Here is an 18,964-nt window from a genome sequence, read left to right as displayed (position 1 = left end):
GACCGACTCGTCACGATGTGGAGCCCTCGGCTATGTTGGGCATTGACAAGGATGTCAAGCCTTGGGCTAGTTAAGCGAAAGAGTAGATGGAAAGCAGCGAGCATATCATTCTCGTAATAGGCATCTTAAAGTGGTTGAGAAGGCATGTTATATTAGGACATCTAAGTCACTATATAGTGACATTTAAGTGTGAAAAGTTGTAATATACACCAACCCGAGATGGGGTCGACTAGTGCTTCTCCTTTTGACTATTGGAGTTCTCATCGCATTCAGATAGGGCAGACTGAGAATGGTATGGTCCACTGAATTCCACACTAGGATTAAAAGTACTCTTGGGATGTTGGCATTGAGTCGGGTCAAGGAACCTCGATGGGTGCTAGTGGTGATGGAGTCGAGGACTACATATGAGCTAATGCCACATATTAAGCCAACTAGCGCAAAAGCGAAGTGATGACCTATATTATGTTTGTTGGTGTCTGCACTTCCTAAGTAAGGTTTAAAACACATCGGTGGAGATGAATATGTGGTTTAGAGTCATCCCTAAGAGTGAGAAGCCTGAGTCATTGAATAAGTATCGATATGTCATCAGTGTTTGCACTGAGGTAGATGCACCGATGTGCGAAAAAAAGGTGGTCGTTACACATCTTGAGTGAAAGTACTATAGGTCGAAGGTAAAATCTCTTCATTCAAGCATTCATTGAGGGGATCAATAGGAAGATGTTATAGGAAGATGTTATTCACGTTCTGATTAGCTTAATATGAATTTGACTCATATACATAAGATTGTTCAAGATGCCTTCAAGGTGAAAATAGTAATCTCCTAAGGTGCTACTTATATTAAAATTAAGGTAAAAAAATATTTTTAAACCCGATCTCTTGCTCAAGTTAATAATGCTATAAAGATGAGCATGATGAGTAAAACGTATTTCTCTAGGTTAAAAGTATTCTATAAAATATTTTTATAGTCTTTAACAATCTTATTTTGACTCTTTATTTGCATAAGTGATAAGGAGGAAGACAACCTATAATTATTTATCAGGGATCTTTGTTCATATGCACATACCGGTGAGGAATGGCTTTGATCTCTTCTAACTTGAACGTCACATGAAAAAATATATTTCTGATAATGATCGATCGACAGTATCTCCCTATAAAGTTGCTACTACTGTCAGCAATGTGCCATGAAACATTGCACGGTATGACCATTTACGACGAAAGGCATCACAGTGCGAAGCATGCTAGGGAAAAAGCAATCGATTACCCCACGCAAGAGCACACTCCTAACTTGTTGCGCTCGCCTGATTAGCCTGGCACTCTGATGCCTGCGAGCATTTCAAATGGGCAGCTTCATTTCACACAGAAAGCACATGAACATTGAACAAACCCAACACCACAACTAAATAGAAGGTCATCATCACGATAGAAAAAGGGCAAATGGAGCAAGATTTCTCACAGGGATCCATGATGGTTCCAGTTATCGACGGCGATCTCTGCATCAATTCAACCCATCCGCCGGACATTCGATCGAATGGTCCGAGCACAAAGCACAGGAATAGTCGATTCTACTAATTAGGTTGAATGGCGACTACCCCAGGCCAACAGGGCAACGTCGTTCCACTTTTTGATCTCGTACCGCTGGGGCTTCTTCGTGCAGGATCACAACCACAAGGCGGCGGCGGTGCTCGACGCTCGCCGGTGGGCACCATGTTGACGTCCAAATCGAGCGATGCCAGCGACTATCGGCAGAGTTCAGTCGAGTCTACAGGGGAAGGACACAAATGCGCATTTATAGATCTGAGACCTGAGTCGAGTTGAATCGGGTTCGTTTTCGCCTCCGGCTCGATCATCGACCGTCCATCTATAATTTAATTGATTCATGCCAATTAACGGTAGTCATTAACCACATCTCAAACAAAGGTGATGAGTCTTGGGCAGGCAAAGCAGAACTCTCTCTCTATATAAATATCGTCGGGGTCGGCGACTTCTAGGGTTTTACGCCTCACTACTCGCCGCCGCTGGGGAGTGACAGAAGTGGGAAATCGGGGGAGGGATCGCGCAATGGTAGTTACATCCTATGAATTGATCGCTCCATTCTTTTGGCTTTTCTGCTCTCTTTGCTTATTGATATCGTCAGTTCTCATCCTTTGCAGGCGTCGGAGAAGAAATTGTCCAACCCGATGCGGGAGATCAAGGTCCAGAAGTTGGTCCTTAACATATCTGTAGGAGAAAGCGGCGATCGCCTTACCCGTGCGGCGAAGGTGACAAGTTCCTTCATACTATTCATTTGTTAATATGATCCAACGAACGCAGAAAGCCATTGTGGGAAGTTTCCGGCCATAGATTTTGTTTCTGCTTTTAGGAGATTCATTAGTAGTATCAATGCGGTACTGGCATGAATCTTGGATCTTTGGTTGCCTTTGATTGTGGTAGGATTAAGGTATTTGCTACTTCTGACAGATAAAGAGTGTTGCAAGAAGTTTCTTCTTTGTTTTAAGAATGCTCTCATTTATTGCGAACAAAGTTGTTAACCTTTCCATGATTTGCATCTCTTTAGACTTGTATTGACATTTTGTAGTTCTTAAAAGAGAGGTTATTGTGGATAATATTCTTTTTCGGCTTAATATAGAGGCTATAGCTTAGTATTTTAAGTTAATTTTTGTGATATATTTCATATTATTGGGAAAAGGCACCATCTGATATCACATAATCTCTGCCACTCGTTTGGTGTTTTAGTTTTATTATTTTGTGCCCATTGGATTAGTGCTGAATTATGCTGTTGTTCATATCTTTTTTATAAATTCTTTTGATGACTGTCAACTGATGCAGTTGTCTTGCTAAGTTCAAGTGCTTAGTGTGCCTTTTGATTTTTTCCCCCCAATTTTATAGAGTTTGTTACAGCTGCAAGATAATGGTTTTCTATTTATTATGACAATTGATGCAAGTCTTTGTCCAACTTGGATGAGCCATACATGTTTGGACATGTTGATATTTTGACTCTTGAGCCTTTTTTTCAGTGGGAAGCCTGATCCATTAATTTTTGCAACATCTAACTTTTGGAATGATGATGTTACATGATACTTTTTGGGTGTCAAAAACAGAATATAGCTTAACAATGAATATATAGTTGGAGCAGGAAATATCTGCATCAAATTGATCATTTTATGCTCCATTAAACTATAAGAACTTATGGTCAGTCAAGACTACAAGGAATCAAGTACCAGCCAGAACGATATACTGTCCTGTTTGTACTGGTCCCATGGTCCAACCAAAGGACCAGTGCCAGACCATATAGCCCGGTACTGATTGGTATATAATTTTTTTTATTGATTTTTCTGATGTTGTTTGTTGAAATCGATAACGGACTGTGATTAAATATCAGGTTGAGAGTGTTGCTTGGTTGTGTTGGTTGCATGTTCCATGTGATTGATCTTTTCTGTAATGTATTAACACTTGTTCAAAGTTATTCATATTTTAATTATGTCAAGCAGGAAAAATTGTCTTATGACGATTGTTATAGTTCTTCAGTGTTGCTCAATTCTTCATTGCCTTCTGCTCTCTTTTCTAAACTTTTTGTATCCTCAGCAGGTGTTGGAACAATTGAATATATATTCTGCAACAGGTTCATATTTTTTGTTGTCTTGTTGCTTTGCAGATCTTGAGAAAATTTTCTGTACTATATAGCCAGGTATACTGTTCGGTCCTTTGGGATTCGACGCAATGAAAAGATTGCTTGTTATGTGACCGTTAGAGGGGACAAGGCCATGCAACTCCTAGAGAGTGGCTTGAAAGTGAGAGTACGAGTTATTGAGGAGGAACTTCAGTGAAACAGGATTCTTTGGCTTTGGAATTCAAGAGCACATCGATCTTGGAATCAAGTATGACACTGAATATTCATTTCGGGATCGATAGATAGTAATTTTTATTTTGTTAAATAATTTTATTATTTTAGTTCTTTCCACTAAGTTGCCTACTTTTATATTTTCATCAGGACATGTTCCTCGAGATATTATGTTAGTTGCAACTATTTACTTAAGAACTGTATGCTCTTATACATCCTTGTGCCGCTCCTTGTCCAGAGGCATAATTATTGGAGAACTGTGATCAAGGGTTGTGATGAGAATTGCTTCTTTCTGACACCTCTTGTTTGAGAGGGGTTACTTCAAGTTGGCCCTTCTTTGAGCAGAGTAGCAAATTTCTGAACCCTAGTTGGATTGATGCTTATGTGTAATCAATTCTATCTTTGGTGCAATTCAGAATGCTTTTTAACCCTTTTTTAGTAAATCAGAATGCTCTCCGGTTTCTGTGGTTTGCAGTGGGCAGGCAGGGCTATGATAGTAAACTTTCTTCTGATACCACCTGTTTGAGAAGTGGTTTCTTGAGCACCCTTCTGTGACAAGATTTATCAATGAGTTGAGCCCTACCTTGTTGACAATCTCGTGGTTTCACCGGCGCTAGTATTATTCTTTGTGCACTCTTCTTCCACCTGAAGCTATTTTGCATTCTGAAACCTTTTGTCACCTAATGATTTGCAGTCAATGACTTTGACAGGTATAATCCTTCAACAGGTATATATGGGATGGACCTCTATGTGATGTTGGTGCGAGCTGGTTAGTGGCGTCGCTGCAAGTCTAGTCTCGTGTTGGGATTCAACACCGGGTCACAAAGGAAGATGCCATGAAGTGGTTCCAAGTCAAGTACTAGGGTGTCATGCTTAACAAACCCCAAGCAAGTACTGCATCATAGATGGTATTTTCCAGTTCACCGTATCTTATGGTGCGTCCTCTCTACTAGATATTGTTTGTCCCTATTAACTAGTTCACCACGGTATCTGATGGTGTTGAATGGTAAGCTTGAAAGTTGACATTGGTCTTGTTGGGTAAATCAATCTCGGTAGCAGTAATGTGCAAAATACAAGCCAAAGATTCGCTTGCTAATATAGCAGTTTATTGTCACCATCATAAGTTAAAGTCTCCGTCACCATGAGTGAACGGTGAGGGACTCGAGAGTAAGGACTCTAAAAGAACACAAAAGACAAAAAAAAAAAGGGAGAAAAGAAATGCAAGAGACATATCAAGTGAGTCTCTTGTGAGTTTAGACTTGGATATAGTGAGAGGCAGTGACCAATGGAGAGAGCACATGTCGAGTCTACGTGAAGGAGCTGATGTTGACAGCCGGGCTGCCATCAATGTTGAAGATGCCGAAAAACCTATGGAACGCTTTTACGCCTTGTACGTGCTCCTTGAACATATCAGATAAGAACACCTCCACGGGTTGATTCGGCCTCTTCGGCGTTGTCATTCCATTGGACGCCCGCTGCATAAGCCCCTCTACGTAAGCTGCTGCGTTCGCGGGGGTGGCGGCGTTGTCCCCTGCCGTCGGCCATCCTGTCCCCGACACCATCACCCGGATCCCCCCGAACCCCTCCCTCTCCATCGCCGTCACCAGGGCATCGATCATTACCTCCAACATGTTTGTATAATGCCGGCCACCGTCCAGCATCGGCTGCGCGTTCCCTCTGAAGAGGCAGAAGTTCAAGGCTATGCTCGTGGGATCATGGATGAAGCGGAGGAACGGGTACATGTTCACCATGAAGGGCGCCCCGGTCTCTGACAGGAACTTCAGCATCGGCCGGATCACGGGGAGGCAGAATGGAGCGAACGCTCCGGCCGACGGAGGCATCAGAACGCCCAGAATGTGTGAGGCACACGGCGAAGATAGCTTGATGGCGGCATCGAGTCCCGACGTCTGCAACGCCTTGTGAAGATTGTACATGGCTGGCACGAGGTGCCGGATCATTAAAGGGTGCGCTTGGAGTACCTCGTTGCCGACGGCAAGGTAGCACACCTGCTTGGGGTCCACGAATTTGAGAATGTTCTCCTTCAACCACTGGAGGGCGGCGTCAACACCACCCATGGAGAGATGGATGATTTTCTCGTTGGGCACGCCGACCATGATCTGAATCCCGGTGCCCTTCAGAGCCGAGAGGACATCGGGGATGGGTACGAAAAGGCGAACCTTGGAGATGCCATGCGACTTAAGCAGGTGGACGATGACGGAGGGGGAGGGGAGACTGCCGCCGGCATGTCCCAAGCTCACGCCAAAAGAGCGCTGGTCCGCATGGCTGCTACCGTAGACAATGGAGGAGGAGGAGGAGGACGACGACGACGATGAGGATGACGAGGAGGTCTGGTTTCCATATGTGCTACTATTGTAGGACGTGCTGACATTTGATGAGGACGACAACGATGACGGTGGCGATGGCAAGGAGGAGGTTTGGTTGCCAGCTTGGGTACTGGTATGGGACAAGTTGACATTAGATGAAGGCGGCGACTGTGACGACGATGACGAGGTTTGGTTGCCATTTCCGGTACTGTTGTGAGATTCAGATGATGATAATGACGAGGAGGAGGAGGACGCTGATAGAGGCGGCCACGAGGACGAGGAGGAGGTTTGGTTGCCAGAGGAGTAGGACGAGGAGGAGGAGGTTTGGTTGCTGGAGGGGTAGGACGACGAGGAGGCTTGGTTGCCAGCTCCAGTAATGTTGTGGGATTGGGATGAGGATGATGAGGTCGATGACGACGGCGACGATGAAGAGGAGGTTTGGCTGCCGGCTCCGGTACTGTTGTGTGACACAGTGACATCGGATGAGGATGATGAGGCCGACGACGATGGCGGCGATGAGGAGGAGGTTTGGCTGCCGGCTCCGGTACTGTTTTGGGACACAGTGACATCGGATGAGGATGACGAGGACGACGACGATGGCGGCGATGAAGAGGAGGTTTGGCTGCCGGCTCCGGTACTGTTGTGAGACACAGTGACATCGGATGAGGATGATGAGGCCGACGACAGCGGCGGCGATGAAGACGAGGTTTGGCTGCCGGCTCCGGTACTGTTGTGAGACACAGTGACATCGGATGAGGCCGATGACGACGGCGGCGATGAAGAGGAGGTTTGGCTGCTGTCTCCGGTACTGTTGTGAGACACAGTGACATCGGAGAAGGATGACGAGGACGAGGACGACGGCGGCGATGAAGAGGAGGTTTGGCTGCCGGCTCCGGTACTGTTGTGAGCAACAGTGACATCGGATGGGGATGATGAGGACGATAACGACGGCGGCGATGAAGAGGAGGTTTGGCTGCTGGGTCCGGTACTGTTGTGTGACACGGTGACATCGGATGAGGATGATGAGACCGACGATGATGGCGGCGATGAGGAGGAGGTTTGGCTGCCGGCTCCGGTACTGTTGTGTGACACAGTGACATCGGATGAGGATGATGAGGCCGACGACGATGGCGGCGATGAGGAGGAGGTTTGGCTGCCGGCTCCGGTACTGTTTTGGGACACAGTGACATCGGATGAGGATGACGAGGACGACGACGACGGCGGCGATGAAGAGGAGATTTGGCTGCCGGCTCCGGGACTGTTGTGAGACACAGTGACATCGGATGAGGATGACGAGGACGACGACGACGGCGGCGATGAATATGAGGTTTGGCTGCCGGCTCCGGTACTGTTGTGAGGCACAGTGACATCGGATGAGGATGACGACGACGACGACGACGACGGCGGCGATGAAGACGACGACGACGGCGATGAAGAGGAGGTTTGGCTGCCGGCTCCGGTACTGTCGTGAGACACAGTGACATCGGATGAGGATGATGAGGACGACGACGACGGCGGCAATGAAGACGACGGCGGCGGCGGCGATGAAGACGACGACGACGGCGATGAAGACGAGGTTTGGCTGCCGGCTCCGGTACTGTCGTGAGGCACAGTGATATCGGATGAGGATGATGACGACGGCGGCGATGAAGAGGAGGTTTGGCTGCCGGGTCCAGTACTGTCGTGAGGCACAGTGACATCGGATGAGGATGATGAGGACGACGACGACGGCGGCAATGAAGACGACGGCGGCGGCGGCGATGAAGACGAGGTTTGGCTGCCGGCTCCGGTACTGTCGTGAGGCACAGTGATATCGGATGAGGATGATGACGACGGCGAAGAGGAGGTTTGGCTGCCGGCGCCGGTACTGTTGTGAGACACAGTGACATCGGATGAGGATGATGAGGACGACGACGACGGCGGCGGCGGCGATGAAGACGACGACGACGGCGATGAAGACGAGGTTTGGCTGCCCGCTCCGGTACTGTCGCGAGGCACAGTGATATCGGATGAGGATGATGACGACGGCGGCGATGAAGAGGAGGTTTGGCTGCCGGCTCCGGTACTGTTGTGAGACACAGTGACATCGGATGAGGATGATGAGGACGATGACGACGGCGGCAATGAAGAGGAGGTTTGGCTGCCGGCTCCGGTACTCTTGTGAGCAACAGTGACATCGGATGAGGATGATGAGGATGACGACGGCGGCGATGAAGAGGAGGTTTGGCTGCCGGCTCCGGTACTGTCGTGAGACACAGTGACATCGGATGAGGATGATGAGGCCGATGACGACGGCGGCGGTGAAGAGGAGGTTTGGCTGCCGGCGCCGGTAGAGGAGGATGAGGAAGAAGAGGAGGATTGGTTCCCAGTTCCGGCACTGTTATGGGACTGGACAGCGGAATTGTCGCTGCTGGTTCTGCCGTCCAACTGACCACCCTTATGCTTGCTGTTTTGGCCGGAGTGGGAGGTTCGATGGTGGCCGCGAACTCTCTGGCACTTGCAGACGACGTCGTGGGCATCAACAGCAAAGATGGAAGCCAATAGGAAGGCGAGGAGGAGGAGGAAGAGAAGGATTGGGGAGTCAGGCTTCCTCATTCTGGCCCTCTGTATGTTGTTCAAGCTACTTAGCAGGAGACGAAGAGGTTGTGGATGCTATTGTTGTTGCAGGAGCTCATTGATTCACGCTTCCAATTTTTCTCTTATATATTGCTCCCAGGCTTTCTAATTTTGGAGAATTTTGTCGCCCGCAAGCCATTGCGTTTTACCCGGATGGTTGAGCAACCGTTACTTTCTTCCCCTTCATATTTCCGACACTTGGTCGGGCCTCTCTCTCTTCTGCTCTTCACCATAAACCAAAGCCTGAAGCCATCATGCATGCGAATGCTCATTTGCTCCATGTTTTTGGGAGTTGACGAGCAGAGCGAACGGGCTTAAATTACACGACAAACGCATATATTTCCTTAGTGGATTTTGCACGTGCACGTCGTTGGGCTGCGCAACAAGTGTTGGGCTTTGAGACGATCTCATGGCCTAATGGGCCGAAAACAAACCAATCACGGTACCCATCCGGGAATCTGAATGTGTCACGTACTTTCATCGATGTTATTAACTTTGATAGGGAATTGTTATTGCCTGAGTATTGTTAATCGGAGAGTTAGCATAATCTGATTCTATCCTGAAGGCATAGACCCATCCAAGAAGATCATGTAGGTCACAAGAGAATGATCCGAGCGGGAAGCTGAGGTGACAGATGGACTCTCGAGGCGTTGCTAGTTTACGGTGGCTGGTCCAAGGTCATCTCGAGGTGCGGCTTATTTCTTGAAGAGGGTTAAGTGTCGTCCCAAGATGCACCTTGGTCTTGTCAAGGAGGACTCTGCACAAGCGATCAACGTCGGAGGATGTCCCGACTCAACACCTTCGATGATTAAGTGAGTAAAGAAGTGAAGTGGGTTTAGTAGAGCTTTGAAGAGTTTAGATGAAGCCCACTTGCCTTTGTCTGACTTCAGGGGATGACTTTTATACTTGGGTGGCCGATGGCATAAGGCCAGCAATGGGTTAGGGTGCCCCTTAGGTCGCTTGGGGGCTTATTAATGATGGTAGTTGATAGCATGCCCCCTGATGAGTGGCATTAGGGAAGGACGATCATGGTAGCATGGTTCATCAGAGTTTCGAGCCTGTTTGAGATAAGTTGAGGATGGTCCTTTATGACATTCGTCCAAAAAGAGGAGTTGGTGAAGTCGAATCACATTGTCGGGACTTTAATGCTCCTTGTTATCGTGCGTGTGGGCCTTCCCAAAGCTGAAGCTGGAGGTGCTAGTTTGCTTATATTAGGCAAAAAATAAGAAATGGACCTTGCCGGTCTTTTTCGAGGATCGAGACGGGCAAGGATCAATGGATCGCTCTCCTGCTAGTGATTGTAGAGGGAAGGCGGGAGTTCCTCTACCCACATCATTGCTTGGGTGTCATGGTGAGTTGATAGTGTTTGGTATTTTCTCTTTTAGGAATCTATCATCAACTGACACAAGGTTGTCATATATCATCCAAATCATTCTTTATAAAAACAAACTTCCATCTCCTTCGTTATGGTAAGGAAGGCAATCACAAAATTACTTCTCTCCTTTTATGATAAATGGAAAAAAAATTAAACTCTCTTATCTTCCTTTATAACAAGAAAGAATATCACAAACTTTCTTCCTCTACTTCAAAATATAAAAATGCATCCTAAATAGGAAAATACGAAGGACTCTTTTCTTTCTCGAACTATTTAGCTTACATTTATGGATATTAAATTACTAACTTAAGTGTTAGAGGGATCGGGTCAGGAAACCTCTCCTAACCTTAGTCTTTGTGTAGGTGGTACCTCAGGAGCATAATACTTCCACCTCGAAACCATTTTAGGAGCTTGATACCTCCACCTTGGAGCCACCTCGAGAGCTTGACACCTCCATCTCGAATCTATTTTGGGAGTTCGACACTTCTACCTTGAAGCCACCTTGGATCTATCTCGAAGTCACATTGGGAGCTTGACACCTTCACCTCAAAGCCCATCCAAAGACACTTTGGATGATCCTACGCATACGAGTCCGGACCACATTGAGCTAACTAAGATATCAGTGACATTTTTTCCTAAAGTTTAGCGTTAGAAGAAGGGCCAATGTCGCAGGAATGTTTGCCTATCAACACTCTCAACGAATGCTCCAGCGATGAGGCCTCGCCTCTAACTCATAACACTTTTACTCTAGAGAGCAATACTCATTCTTCCCATATGTCGATGTGTCCATCTTGGCACAAACGCCGATGAGGCACTGGCATTTGTTCAATGACCTAGACCCTCCACCCTTAGGAATAAACTCGAGCCACATGCTCATTCTTATCGATATGTTCTTGAACCTTGCCAATCAGGTGCAAACACTTACAAGCATGTTGCAAGTTGTTGTCCTACTCCTGCCTCAGCTAACCCAACAAATGGTGTCGCCATCTTTAGCCATGGACGATGCCTCGACTGCCACTAACACTAGCACCCATCATAATCTCCAAACCAATGCGATGCTAGCATCTTAGGATCGCTCGAGGTCCACGAAATTGCTAGCCAAAGAAACGCCCCACTCCCTAACAGTGGAGTTCAATGCACCATCGCACCATTGCTCTGCTTTGGCCCAATTTAAGACCCAATTGATGGATTCAATATATGACTCCCTAAATGTCCAACTACGGCAAATTGACCAATACCTAGATGAGATGCGATGAGTGTTTCAACATCCAAAGGGGGAGAATCCGGTCGATCCTACTTCAGGTCAATCTCTATTCACCCAAAACATTTAAGAGGAATCAATCTCGACCAACTTTTGCCTCTCATTATTGGAAGCCTTTGATGATGTATCAATTCGGTTGAACACATTGCTGCCTTCTACATCTAGATGTCTCTCTATAACACCTCAGACGCTCTGATTGCCATGCGTTCTTACCTACACTAAGAGCCTTGACGTGAGAGTAGCACTCTCGTTTGAAGCCACTCTTGGTCGGCTCATTCGTTCAGCTTCTAAAGAAGTTTGAATTCTACTTCCTCGAGAATGTACACCCGAAGTTATCGATAGTAATGTTGCTTGGATTTAGGCAACGGGAGGACGAGACACTCTCCAATTTCGTCGCCTAGTTCACCAACAAAATTCGAGACATACAAGATACTCATCCATCACTCGTGATTCAAACCTTCATGATGGGGCATAGGCCTTCTCGCATTTTTTGGTCATTGGTGAAGAGGTCGTTGATAACTATACCCAAGATCCTCTAGAGGGCCAACCAATACATAGTTGTCAAGATAATAATCTCAAGTGCGAGAAGATGCGAAAGAGGTCACGGCAGGAGCGACCACCATTAGTTCTAACCCCAAGGTCACCTCGACGAAGAAAACAAGACCAACCTGAGCCACCTGCTCGTTCCTGCTGAGATATTCCTAAACCTCACCCTACAAGTGCAAACGCTGATGGGCATGATGCAAATTGTTATTATGCTTTTGCCCCAAGTAGCCCAAAAGGAGACTCCAACAAGATAGAAAGGGATACTGAAGCGATAACATACCTTGGTTCATGGATAAGTTATCTTTGTTTAATCCACGATCCACCTCAGTGGCTGGCCGAGGGCATCGATTGTGATGGCCTGCTTGGCTACCATAGCCCCCAAGCTAATACCAACTAGGACTTTGGAGGTGGTGGTGATAGCAAGTCCATCATCATCGCTAGTTGTTCATCCAACAACTCCTGAGCTAATGCCAACTAGGACTCCAGAGGTGACAATGACGATAAGTCTACCCATAGTAAGATGTTCAAGTGCATCAGCGACACTCACAATGGTGATGTTGCTAAGAGCTATGGCTATGTCTCCCTGAAGCACCACATTCTCAAGCTTCATGACTTCGGCCCTAGAGGTGACGTTGGCGATTACTTAGCCTTTTGCTTTTGTCCCCTTCGTCCTTGCCTCCATCTCCCGTACAAGGTGAAGAAAGATCAGAAGTTATCTCTTACCCAAGAACGACTTTGCCATTGCCCCCCCCTCGCTAGCCTTATGTCGTCAGAGGCAATCTCTAAGATCGAGATGTTGTTGAATTTTATCTTTGATGAGGTAGGAGAAGGGGAGATCTTCACAGTGCTAGGGTTGAATGGCTCTGGCAAGCCCACCCTAATTGATGCCCTTGCAACCCATATCGTGTGGGAAAGCTTATAAGGTCCCATCACCCTCAATGATAAGAAACTTGAGAGTTGGCTCCTTGAGTTGATCTTCACTTATGACATACATGACAACCTCTTATACCCCATGCTCACCGTGGAAGAGACCTTCATGTTCTCTGTGGAGTTTTGGTTGTCGTGATCGTTGTCTACCTTGAAGAAGAAGAGCCGAGTATAAGCACCCATCGACCAGCTTGACCTTCGGTCTATTGCCAAGATCATCATAGGCAATGAGATCCACCGTGACGTCTCCAACGAAGAGCATCACCATGTGTCAATCTAAATCGAGATCATCCATAGTTGAGAGAAAATTTGAAGCTCGTCATGGCAGGAAGAGCCTAGATTCGTTATAGTAAAGGAGGGATATGAAACCCATCATGACGGAAAGAAGATTTGAAGCCCACAACAATGAGAAGACTCGAGATCCGCTACGATGGAGAAGGGACATGAAACTCATCACGGCAAAAAGAATATTTGAAACCTGCCATAATGGAAAGAAGATTTGAAACATGTCATGACCGGAAGACTTGAGATCCACTACAGTGGAGAAGGGACATGAAATCTACCACGACAAAAATAAGATTTGGAGCCCGTCATCGTGGAAAGACCCGAGATCCACTACAATAGAGAAGAGACATAAAACCTACCATGGCAGAAGGAAGATTTGAAGCAAGCCATAACGAGAAGACTTGATATTCACTATAACAAAGAAGGGATATGAAATCCATCATAACAAAAAGAAGATTTGAAGCCTGCCATGATGGGAAGACCTAAGATTTGCTAGATAGAGAAGGGATATGAAATTCATCATAGTAGAAGAAGATTTAAAGCCCTCCATTACGAGAAGACCCAAAATCTGCTATGACGAAGAAGGGACATGAATCCACTATAACGAAGAGAAGATTTAAAGCTTGCCATAGCAAAAAGACCCAAGATATGCCACAATTGAGAAGAGATTTGAAATCTGCTACAATGGAGGCGCAAGGCCAAATTCGCTCGAGACGCTTGAGTAAAAAAAACCTAACTTGTGCCAAGATGAATTTACTATGGTAGAGGCACAAGGTCAAATGCACCCGAGATGTGTGAGTCAAGAAAATTTGACTTATGCCAAGATAAATCCGTTATAGTAGAGAAGCAAGGTCAAATATGCTCAAGACGCATAAGTCGAGAAAACCTGACCCGCTTCAATATAAATTTGCTATAATGAATGTGTAAGGCTAAATGAACTGAAGATGCATAAGTTGATAAAACCTGACCCATGCCAAGTTAAATTTGTTATGGTAAAAGCATAAGGCCAAATACGCTCGAGACGTGAGTCAAGAAAACCCACCCATGCTAAAAATAAATCTGCTACAACATAGGAGAAAGGTCAAATGCACTCGAGACACCTATGTCGACAAAACCTGATTCGCACTAAGATAAATCCACTATGGCAAAAGTACAAGACCATATGCGCTCGAGATACGTGAGTCAAATAAACCCAACCTGCACTAAGATAAATCAGCTATGACGGAAGCGTAAGGCCAAATACGCCAAAGACACATAAGTTAGGAAAACTCGAAATGTGCCAAGATAAATTCACTTCGATTGAGGTATAAGGCCAAATGCGTCCAAGACATATAAGCTAGGAAAACTTGACCCACACCAAGATAAATCCACACTGAGATAAATTCACTATGATGGAAGTACAAGGCCAAATGCACTTAATACGCATAAGTCAAGGAAACACAACCTGTGCTAAGATAAATCCGCTATGATGAAGGCATAGGCTAAATGCGCCTAAGGAGTGTGAGTCGAAAAACCTGACTAATGTTGAGATAAATCAGCTATGATGGAGGCACAGACCAAATGTACCCAAGACTTGTGAGTTGGAAAACCCAACTGACGTCGAGGTAAATCCGCTATGGTAGAGGCACAAACTAAATGTACCCGAGGTGTGTGAGTCGAGAAACCCGACCGATGCCGAGATAAATCCAATACGACAGAGGCATGAGCTAAATGTGCCCGAAGCATTTGAGTTGGAAAACTCAACCGACACTAATAAAAAATTGTTACGATGAAGGCATAAGCCTAACGTACCCCCAAACACTTAAATTGTTATATGTCATTGACATGTGATTGTTATATGTCAGTTAACATGTGATTGTTATATGTCATCCAAGTCATCCTCCATCCGCCTATTTGTATAAAGATTAAAAATAGATAAACACAAGCTAGAAAGTCAATCACAAACTTTCTGTTCTCCTTTTATTACAAGACAATCTTAAACTCCTTTATCTTTTTTTATAACAAGAAATGACATCAAAAACTTTATTTCCCTACTTCAAGATATAAAAATACATTCTAAATAGAGAAATAGGGAGGACTCTTTTATTTCTCGAATTGCTCGAGCTCATATTTAGGGATTTCGGATTACAAATTTGAGCATTGGATGGATCGGGTCGGGAAATCTCCCCGACCTTGATCTTCATGCAAGTGGGACCTTGGGAGCTCAACACCTTCATCTTAGAGTCGTCTAGGATCTACCTCGAGGGCTCAACACTTTTACCTTGGAACCACCTTAGAGTTATCTCGGAGGCATATCGTAGTAATCTTGGAGTGATTTCAGACAACTCTATGCATATGTTCAAATTACATCGGATTGATCAAGACATAAATGATATTTTTTCTTAATAAACTTTATCAAAGATAAAAGCAAATAGGATGAACATGAACGTTGAATGGATGGGAGAGGAAAAAACGCAGTGTCGAATGGATTACATAGTGAGAAGGGAGCTTTGCAAACGTCGTGATGATCTTGTGGTCATCTTCATGACCCTTCAGAACACCAAACGGTGTGTTTGTGATTGTGGCTTGCGGACCTAATCAGTGTTCTCTTCGACACATTCGCATCACCTTCGGTAATCGGTTGGGAAATTGGGATTGCGGAAAGCTCGGTTCTTTAGATTTTGTAAACCGAATCAAACTTATCCTCGTCCCAACCGACCACGACCAACCCCCACGACACAATCTTTCGTTCTTGCTTTCTTGACTGAGTGGCTATCTCGATTGGAAAGCGACATGATCGATCGGAAGAGACAGCACGGGAAATGGCGATGGGGACGACGACGACGACGTGAGATCTTAACGCGTGGGAGATTACATTTGGCCAGTAACGTCTTGCCGACACCTCAGTTACGTTGCACGTGGCAAACCCCTCTATCCGCGACTTCCCTACCGCCGCATGTACCGCCACCAAGAGGAGAACAGGAGGTCACGCCGATGTCACCTGATGGGACCCATGTGTGTGGGCCTGTGCGAATCGATACGTTGCTTGTGGGCGGAGAACGAAGGACCGAGGAAAAGTAAATAGGAAGAAACATAAAAAGCTGGAAAGAGAAAAACCAAAGATACGAGACGAAGAAGAGACACGAGAAAAAAGAGAGCGAGGTGGGCTCCACCACACCGTTGCTACAGAGTGGCGGAGAGGAACGGGTCCCTCGCGTGGAGTGGCCTTTCGGCTTTGGCGAAGCCCCAAATATTCCAAACGTACCCGTCACATGACGGCGCCGACACGTCTGGATTCTTCCATCCGACGGCTGGCAGATCGTGTCGCAAGCACAGTTGGCGGGTCCCAATTCGGGCCCATTGCTGACTGGATTCTCGCTCGGCGGCAGGAGCATTCGAATATATATATATATATATATAAAGGAGAAAAAAAATCTAACAACATCAGGAAATAAACTTTCTCTATAAATCTGAGAATATTTTCCTTTTGCATGAAAGATAAAAATACTTTTATCAGTGAGATCTTCGAATTAATTAATGTAGTATTAATAAGTATAAATCTTATCTTGAAATTAATTATTTTTTATTTTTGAAATATTACTTCTACTAGTTAAACGGAATAGCCCGAGTGGGCAGTAAGAACGCAAACAAGGGAGGGGCTAAGACAAATAAAAGCCAGACGACGTCAGTGAGATGGTAGGCTTCGGCTTGTTCACCACGACGGACAAGATGAAGGTGGGGATTCGACGAGGAAGTCAGTAAAGGAGAGCTCAGTTGCCGTTCCGCCACTCTTTTTCCCCTTCTTATTCACATTCGTCTTCCCACCTCACTGACCCAACCAAAGTGGTACTCTGCCCTTCCCATTTCCTGTCACTATCTCTCGTCTCCTTTCCTCCCCTCTCTTCCCTCCTATATATATAAATACTTCGTTCAGCCTAGTCTCAAGACCTCTTCTTCTTCTGCTGCTGCAACATCACTACTAGCTCATCTTTTTCTTGGATGTTCTTGATCTTAGCCTCTCTGATTCATTTGCGATAGGCTGGCTATAATCTCCACTCCTTCGATGCAAATCTTCATGGACTCATCTGACTGGCTAAAGGTGTAAGCAATTGCACAAAACCTTCTCTGAGCATTCATCGGTCCTCACCTTTTCTTGTTACAGTCATGAATATTATCTTATCGATTTTCTTTGGTTATCTGCTAATAAGAGAAGCCTACTCATTCCCTGAACATCGAAGTCTTTCCAAATGCTTCCAAGTCAGACCTGAAAGAGCTTCATCTAAACCAAATGAGCCTGTAACTCTTGGCTCTCGATGGACTTCATGTACATCATGACCTCTAACCTTTGTTTATTCTGCTGGCACTGAAACCAGTGCGCATAATGTGTTTTCAGGACCACAGCTCACACATTACGATGACGATCGGGTCAGTGCTCATCGATCTTCTGTTTCCTTTCTTTTCTCGCATTTTAATGCAGAGCATCGTTCGCGAGGACGGCGGAATGGACTTCTCCTCGACACCCGGGGAGCTTCTTTCATGCTCGAGGCTGCCAGTCGGTGACAGAAGGTTGAGGCCGCAGCAGGAACAGGCCAAGTGCCCCAGGTGTGACTCGACTCACACCAAGTTCTGCTACTACAACAACTACAGCCTCTCGCAGCCGAGGTACTTCTGCAAGGCGTGCAGGAGGTATTGGACCAAAGGCGGAGCTCTCCGCAATGTGCCGGTCGGCGGCGGCTGCCGAAAGAACAAGCGCCCGGCACCCAAGAAGGCGGCCGAACCACATCGTCAGCCGGCCTTCTCCTTGCCGGGCGCAACCGATCTACAATCCTCCTTCAACGGAGCGCAACCGCTACAGTTCCCCTCATTGACTGAGATCCCAGGCAACCTAAATTTTGCGGAATGCAAGTACGATTCAGTGCTCGGGAGCTTCTCTAGCGGTCTTCATCCCATGCGCACCAAGTACGGAGCCATGCAGGGGAGCTCTCAGAGCTTCGTCTTCGTGAGCGAGGGTGACATAGGCCTCGGGGTTGCAACCCAGGGTTTCCCGTCAGATGACAACACACGTGAGGTGTTCATGGATGGAAGCCATGCGGCACTGATGCAGGCTTGTCAGAGGATAGAGGACCCTTTTGGACAGATCAGGAACACAAACACGGAATTCTTGCGCTTGCTGGGCAGGAACAGTGGTGTCCAGATGGTGGACGTCACCCAATGGGGTACTCCGACTGCCTCCGATCATGGGCCGGAATCATGAATGGATGCAGGGGGTTTCCTTTGAGTCTGTTAAATCTTTCCTCCCAAGTGACCTCCGGTATCTGAACAGAGATGAAGATGACCATGGAGGAAAGTCCTACAAATTTGATGTGCTTTCCTGCCTTTTCTTGCTGATGATCTAGCGAGAGTTGGAAGTTTAATATTTATGACTTTTATTTCCAAAATCAGTGATGTTTGTGTTGGTTTGTATCAGCGGGGTAAATTCAAACGGAAGTATTAACAAACCAATTATGTCTTCAGTAGTTAGTTACCTTTACCGTCTCAATTTTTATATTTTAAAAAATTACATTAACGTTGTTATATTTATAAAAGTAAAACATAATGATGTCAGTTTTATAAATGAAAATATAAAATTAAAAGGTAAAACAAATTAACGTTAGGTGGTAGTCAATAACGTCGCTAGCGTCGATGGTGGTAGACGATAGTGTTGCTAGGATGCTGACGCAAATACAGAACGACGAAAATGCCGCTCGGTGAGACGTGGTGCTATAACTAACGCGCTAGTGGGAGGAGCAGCGGGAGCTCCGGTGACCCCAATT

At 46.0% G+C, this 18,964-nt stretch overlaps 1 protein-coding gene, 1 long non-coding RNA gene and 1 other non-coding gene across 11 annotated transcripts; all 3 read left to right on the top strand.

Annotated features, from left to right (window-relative positions):
* The first annotated feature begins 1,915 nt into the window (after positions 1-1,915).
* LOC135628352 (uncharacterized) lies at positions 1,916-4,881 on the top strand. 9 transcript variants are annotated; one of them, XR_010492835.1, is made up of 4 exons: positions 1,916-2,061; positions 2,151-2,258; positions 3,653-3,875; positions 4,314-4,881. It is a non-coding gene; the product is annotated as an uncharacterized LOC135628352 (long non-coding RNA). The 9 variants fall into 9 exon arrangements; XR_010492833.1 differs by having other exon boundaries at positions 4,077-4,881; XR_010492831.1 differs by having other exon boundaries at positions 3,989-4,881.
* On the top strand, positions 4,107-4,202 carry LOC135630100 (small nucleolar RNA snoR1). Its single transcript, XR_010493625.1, has one exon. It is a non-coding gene; the product is annotated as a small nucleolar RNA snoR1 (small nucleolar RNA).
* A 12,091-nt stretch (positions 4,882-16,972) lies between the features above and the next one.
* LOC103992553 (dof zinc finger protein DOF5.6) lies at positions 16,973-18,653 on the top strand. Its single transcript, XM_009412302.3, has 2 exons — positions 16,973-17,250; positions 17,629-18,653. Exons 1-2 carry the CDS (start codon positions 17,215-17,217, stop codon positions 18,403-18,405), a joined length of 813 nt encoding a protein of 270 aa, XP_009410577.2. The 5' UTR covers positions 16,973-17,214; the 3' UTR covers positions 18,406-18,653.
* The last annotated feature ends 311 nt before the right edge of the window (positions 18,654-18,964 follow it).

The sequence above is a fragment of the Musa acuminata genome, chromosome BXJ3-1, assembly GCF_036884655.1.
Source record: "Musa acuminata AAA Group cultivar baxijiao chromosome BXJ3-1, Cavendish_Baxijiao_AAA, whole genome shotgun sequence".
NCBI lineage: Eukaryota > Viridiplantae > Streptophyta > Magnoliopsida > Zingiberales > Musaceae > Musa > Musa acuminata.
This window is presented reverse-complemented; position numbering and strand designations above follow the sequence as displayed.